A 7,216-nucleotide genomic window follows, 5' to 3' on the forward strand; every position below is an offset into this window, starting at 1 on the left:
CTTTACATACGCAACGATAATAATAATAATAATAATAATAATAATAATAATAATAATAATAATAATAATAATAATAATGCACGAAAGGGAAAAAATGACTTCAGTTTAACAAAAAACGAAAAACGAAGGTGACCGATAACTTGCGACTCAAGAAAGAAAGAACATCTCAAGAGAATATATATATAATATAACCCTAATTTAAAACAGCTCAAACTCAAGGTGTTCACCAACAGCCTTGCAGTCCAAGTAATTACCCTTCCCTTCAAGGTTCAGAGATCCATATTCATAAAAGTCCGGAAGCTCAGGCGGAATGGCGCAGCGGATGAGAGCCCAATTCAATCCTTCGAAGAAGGGATGGCGTTTTATCTCTGCAGCTCCTTTCTCAGTCCCGAGCCGGTTCTCGGGTTCTTTCACGAGCAACCCTCTGATCAGATCCTTCGCCTGAAAACTCACACTCGGATTCTCGGGAAACTTCAGGTTCTGCAGCACCACATTCGCCAGTGTCTCCTCGTTCGTCGACCCTTTGAAGGGCGTCCTTCCGTACAAAATCTCGTACAGAAAGATCCCGAATGTCCACCAATCAACCGCTGCCCCGTGTCCTTCCCCTTTGATGATCTCCGGCGCCAGATACTCATGTGTTCCGACGAATGAATTGGATCTCGCGTCCGTTGGTTCGGCCACGAGCTGTGGCAGTGATCTGAAACGAGCTATCAGGTCGTGTTTCTTCAGTTTTCTCGTCCTTTGCTTCCCTTTCTTGGTTCTGGTAGAGAGTCTTGGACGGAAACACGGGACCCGGATGGACGGTTGGATGCACAGTGGCTCGATACAGCTCGTTTCGGTTCCACTTCCCGAGATTCTCATCGTGTTTCCGTGAAGTGGGGATGTCGATTTCAGCAGAGTTGGATTCACTTGGCATCTCAGTGACAGATCAAAGTCTGTCACCATAATGTGACCGTCTTCTCGTACTAAAATGTTCTCGGGTTTCAGATCTCGGTATATAACTCCGAGCATGTGCAAGTACTCCAATGCCAGAAGGACCTCGGCCACATAGAATCTGTATATCAGTTCAACAGATTGCAGAGAAAGATGTTAAGGAAGAACCCTAAAGTTTTTGAGCTTTTCCTGCAGAAAACAGGATCAAGGACAGAGGAGAGAGAGAAAGAAAGACAACCTGGCTGCTGGCTCGGGAAAACACCTGCCCGGCTGCTTCTGCCTTAGGACATGAAGATCGCCGCCGGGACAACATTCCATGACCAGACAGGATAAGTTATCCGACGTGAAGTGAGAGTAGAGCGTAGGAAGGAACGGGTGATCGAGCATTTTGAGAATCTGTCTCTCGGTCTGAGCCCTCGACATCTTGCTCCTTCTCTCGAGGAACTCGTTGTCCATCACCTTTATCGCGAACAAGCAGTTTGTTCCAGTAAGTTCAGCGAGATAAACCGTCCCGATATCTCCACAACCGAGCTTTTTCAGAAGGCTGAAATGCCTTAACCCTATCGACCCGTGTTGCGTTCTTACATGCTGGATCGCTTCCCACCTCACATCTTTCGACATGTGAGGCCGGTTTCCGAAACTAGCCCTGGTTATATCGTTTTCTTCTTCCTCGCTGATGCTTGTACTCGAGCTATTGTAACCGATGCTTTCCTTCGAGCCCTGAGAAAACTCGCCTTTGCTTGTCATTGCTGGTTTCTCGTTGCCCTCTTCGATGGCGGTTTCATCTAAGCTGCGTTTCTCGGGAGGACTTTCCGGGTTTGTCACAACCGATTTCTCGCTGAAAGAACCGATCTCCACACTCTGATCAGACGAAAACAGAGTATCCTTCTGCTCAGCTTCTTTCCCACTGCAAGAAAGTGAAAGAGAAACGTCCTCTCCGTCTTTGTTGCTATTCTTCTCGCCATATTTCAGTCCTCGAGGAAGAACTTCCGCATCATCCTCATCATCATCGTTGTTTACAAACACCGGCGCTGAAGAAACCTCACCGGTTTCCATGGTGGAATCCACGAAATATGAGTTCATATCCAGTGAGCCTCTTACATTATCCAGATTCAGTTCTGAACTTGCACTGATCTCCAGAGAATTCTCATAACACGAGCTGGAAAATCCTTTATCCGTTTCATCTAAGCTCGGAATTTTCGCACTCGGGTCTACATCATCTGCCATAACTTCATCACCGCGACTGTAAACGACAGAATCCGTGCAGGCCTCTTCTTTAGCAGCGTTCTTTAAAGCGAAATGGCATCTATGGCAGAGGAGTTCCTTTGTGATTGGATTGTAGAAGCCATCAACTTCATCGTACACGTTTTCCGGGGAAACCTCTTGCTTTATCTTCTTTTTCACCGAGGCCTTGTTCCTCAGAACCGGTTTCGGAGCACGAGGAACCGTTCTTGTCAGCTTCGGAACTCTTCTGCCGTTAACAATGGTGGAAGTCGGTGTATTGGCGTACAACAGTCTCACTCTCCTCACAGATTTTAACCCGACCACTGTCTTGGTCTCTGATGTTGTCGATGAAGTAAAGTTCTTGTCTGGACCAAACTCATCTTCTTCGGGACAACACTCGGAAGAAGCGTGCAAGTCGTTGTCCTTTCTTTTAATCTCCGTTTTCTGTTCTTGATTCCTGAACCTGTTTTGTGGTAACGTCGATTTCCCATCGTTGAATCGGTTCGGGGAATTTTGGATCGATGACTTGATCTTGAGAAGATGAAGCTGTTGAGATATACTCTCAGAAGAACTGGTTCTATCGTCATCGAGTATTTCGACAAGAACGGCCTTCCCTTCCTCTTCTGGAATCCCGGGTCTGCTTCCAGACTCGATCAAAACAGAACCATATATATTCTTCATCCTTCCAGCTTCCGAGCCGGTTGGGGAGCTAGGGTTCTTGGGAACCCGTCTCATAGCGGCTGTTTCCGAGGCCTTGGAGACGCAGAGATCTCTTAAAGCCTGTTTCAGAGTTGCCGGTTCGGACGTTCCCGGGTTTGGTGGTCGAGATGGCCCGGGATTTACGGGTTTTTTCAACGCATTCCTCTGCAAAGGGCTCGTGTTTCTGCTCGTGCCAACTTGGTAAGAAGGAAGCATGGCTGATGTTCTTATGCTTATCGACTCGAAAAGCTGGTTGATATCATCTTCTAACGAACCCTTGTACCCTAACTTCAACACCGGACTCTCCAGATCCTTGTCGTCGACTACGCTTAATCCAGAATGCGGAAGAACCGTCGTTCTTCCGGAGTTTACTCCGGGCGGGACTCGATGATCTTCTTTCTCTTCGACGATTTCGCACTTCCCGGCAAATGAACCCATACCATTAGCCACTCACTGCATCGTAGTTTCTTGAACACCGTTCAAGAACTGAAAAAGGCGAAATCCCGATTCAAGAACACCTGCAAACGTCGAGCAAACGAGTAGAGTGAGTAGATTGATTTCTTCATCCTCGCTCCAAGACTCGAACTACCGATGCCCGAAATGGTCGCCCGAGGTTTGAAAAGCTCGGAATTTTGGGAACTCGTGGGAGCGGAAATGACGGTCTAAACACGGAAAACTCGGTCTACTAATTGAAGAATGTTTATACATATATATGAAAACATAACAAGAACAAGACGAATGCATCCAACAATCCAAGAACATGAAACTAAGATATGTCTGAAAATTCGGATCCACGTGAACATAGGGTAAGATTTTGCCAATCAAACGGTTTACGGAGGAAAGATTTGAATTATAAGTCATAGCCAATTAGAATTTCATCAAGGCAATGAAAATCTCAGACAACTGAAATTGAGACAAACACTTGATCCATGTGTACAATCTACATGTATTTATACGTATACAGGAAATACATGTACGTATTATTCATCAGCCGCAACTAAGATCAAAAGTAAGCACAAGGACGCATTTGTTTTTCTCAGTGGTCATGAAAAGGACACCGCAATACCCAACATCCGTATACTGGACAGTGCTGATGAACTTGAAACGACTTCAAAATCCAAATCCGACAAAACCCCATCAAAATCCAAGAAGAAAAATCCAAAAATTCAAAAGCTTTTAATGTCCACGATTATTTCGCATCTTTCAATCATCGTATGGGCTTCCCTCTACGTGTACGAATACCAGAGAAGATACAAAAAGGGAAAAAAAAGAGTACCTTGGGGATCAAATTGAAGAACCCTAGGAGACAAAACTGAAGAAGGGAATGGGACAAGACTACTTCTTGTTCTTCTTCTTCTTCTGTTCTTTTTTTTTTTTGGAGGGATTTCTGTATTTCCAGTTCTGGGTTTCTGTGTTGATTGAAGAACTGAATATAGGGGGGACCCACACAAATGTTTGTGGGTCTCATGTAGTAAAGGAGACATATGAAAATAATATAGATTGAGACGGTTGACATGTAGATCACTACTTAACCAAGCCAGCATACGTTCTAAATGTATCTTCTTTTACCCTTTTTTTTAGTAGCATATTAATTCTGTATTTAGAATATAAAACATATTACTTAGTATCTACTTAGAATTTACCAAACTTGATTAGTTTAACCCGTGAATCGTGATATTTTAACTTATGTCTCACCCAAATTCGAATCTTAAATTTGAAAAAAAAAACGTATAATCCAAATTATATGGATTGTTCTCGATTTCAATATATATTAGTTTGGACCTTAGTATTTACCCAAATTTGATTAGTTTAATCAGTAAAACAGACACAAAGCATATGTCTCGTCCCGAATTCGACCTCAAATTTGGGGAGAAAACGTATAATTCAAATCACATGGATTACTCCTAAGTCTAACCCCGAAATTAGACGGAGTCTTAAGATATGGGTTATTAAAAAAATATTTAGAATTTTTTTTAACGTGATGTTATTATTAGGTCTATATTTCCAATTTCAAGTTTGATAAATTTTCAGTTCCCATTTAATTATTTTACTGATATTTTTAGTTTTAAAAAAATATGTGTTTATTTAAATTTTATACTATTTTTTAGTGATTTTTTATCAAAAATTTAATTCTGTTTATTTTTTATTATTTTAAATTTAAATATTATATCAAATTGATTTTGAAATTATATTAATTTAGATAAAATGAGATGTTGTTCAATTTGATTTTAAATAGATCGAACCAAAAATATTCAAGACTAATGGAATATACGATTATCTAATGACCATGTAAGATTTTTTTTTTTTTTGTCATAATTGATTATATATGCGTTTACTGGATACAAACACGATTATATAATGATCATGTAAGATTTTTGTTTTGTCATAATATACGAAGTTGTATTTGATTATTAATCTCCTTAAAATGATAAAGGGATAAGAACAAGACACGCAAATTGGGGTTTGGGGGGCAATTCTCCATTTAGACATACAATTATAAAGTGGTATTTCATCATTATCAAACAAATTTCCCCGATGAAAATATTCAAATGTCATTAAGATTAATTAATTGGATTATATCCACATTAAGACTGATTTTTTTTGTGATTATGCGTTCTGATATCACTAAGATTAGTTAGAAGAAGACGTATTAGATAATAAGATTCAGAAATTTCCGACAATATATAATTAAAAAAAATGTAATTACGTATTACGACATGTACTATAGTTGGTTAAAATTTAATAAAGTACTTTACTTAATGACCGCTGTAGTCTAATTGAATAAATTACTTTACTTAATGGCCTTTTTTTTATAATGATTTGCTTTGATTAAGGCTCTTAAAAGTTATTAAGCATTTGCTTTAAAGTTCGGAAATACAGGAAAAATAGAGGGACCACAATAATTAAAGCGTAGGATTTATTTATTTATTTTATTTTTGGCAATTAGAACGGTCCATAAGACTGTATGAGAAGCTTATAAGCATCATTACTCTCTTTTGTTCCTGATTAATTTAGTGTTCCCCTCTCAAAAAGGCTTTTCTTAATTTACGTTTTTATATAATTAACGGTTTGTCTAATGTGCTTGTGAATTAGAATAGAAATACTATATTGGAAACGAGTAATATGATTTAAAAATATAATCATATATACAATACTATTCAAATTGAACCTTATTAAAAAAATCTACTGATAGCATTTAAAAAAATAAAATGAGCAGAATTAGAATAAAACCCAATTCAGATAACAAAATAATCCAAAATATATATATATATATATATATATATAGAAACACAAAACTTTAGAAAATGAATATATTTTTTTTATTCATAGAAACCAATTCAAATAAAATATAAAACGAAGAAACCCAATTAAAAACAACCGAAATATCTATCGTGTCGTCGGATAGAACCAAAGAAGAACGGTTTTTTATTGGATGAAGACCAAAGGAGAATGATATTTGGATTTATGTATATTCGGATTTCCCAAACTTCATTTGAAGATTTTAGTATGATTTTTTATTTATTTATGAGATAGCATCTTGTATGAAAGATAAAGATATTTTTGTAACCAAACAAAAGTTCTAAACAAGTTTTCATATCCTTTAGTAGATGTAGTCGGATCAAAAATCCGGTGAATTTTCGGATTATTAAAAAAAAAAATCTTTCTAAATAATATATAAATAAAGGATACAACTCATTTATGATAATTAATTATATTGCGTGGACTAGTCTGGTCATTCATTGTGCCTAAGCACTAACCCTACAATAATTATACAATTATATATATATATATATATATATATATATATAAAGAACATAGCAGAGATTTTTCAAGTTATCCATTCATTCACACATCCCTCGAGATGGATGACACTAAATTTTGCTTCCACATTTCAATGGTCTGTTTTAGAATTAAAATCCATAACCATATGGTTACAAATTTTTTTCGACTTCAAAATCGAGTTTTCATAATCATCGAACCTCAACCCAAAAACCGAATTCTTGACTCGCAGGTCCGATGAATACCCGATTTTCGGGTTTATCTTGGAGAGAAAACATTAAAAATAAAGGAAATGAGTGTTTCGGTTTTCGATTCGAAAATTAAGACAAAGATTGTTATAAGATGCTATAACAAAGCTTAGTAAGAAAATACACTTTTTTTTTTAAAAAAAATCGTATCAGACTACAACCGAATGTTAAACGTTCGGTTCGATTCGGTTTTGATGTCGGTTCAGTGCGAAACAATATCGTTTAAACGCATTTCTAATGAATGTTGGAAATATACATATAACTGGGATTACATACAGAAGTTATAAACACTCTACTACTCCATAGTCCATATAATAATCTGACTGTTACAA

The 7,216-nt window shown here is 37.7% G+C and overlaps 1 protein-coding gene across 1 annotated transcript; it reads right to left on the bottom strand.

Annotated features, from left to right (window-relative positions):
- Nucleotides 1–59: 59 nt before the first annotated feature.
- LOC104823228 (serine/threonine-protein kinase KIPK1) lies at nucleotides 60–4,255 on the bottom strand. Its single transcript, XM_010554694.1, has 3 exons — nucleotides 4,133–4,255; nucleotides 1,172–3,374; nucleotides 60–1,054 (listed from the first exon to the last, which is right to left on the bottom strand). Exons 2-3 carry the CDS (start codon nucleotides 3,292–3,294, stop codon nucleotides 199–201), a joined length of 2,979 nt encoding a protein of 992 aa, XP_010552996.1. The 5' UTR covers nucleotides 3,295–3,374; nucleotides 4,133–4,255; the 3' UTR covers nucleotides 60–198.
- Between the last annotated feature and the right edge of the window lie 2,961 nt (nucleotides 4,256–7,216).

This window comes from Tarenaya hassleriana, unplaced genomic scaffold (genome assembly GCF_000463585.1).
Source record: "Tarenaya hassleriana unplaced genomic scaffold, ASM46358v1 Cleome4, whole genome shotgun sequence".
NCBI classification, from domain to species: domain Eukaryota; kingdom Viridiplantae; phylum Streptophyta; class Magnoliopsida; order Brassicales; family Cleomaceae; genus Tarenaya; species Tarenaya hassleriana.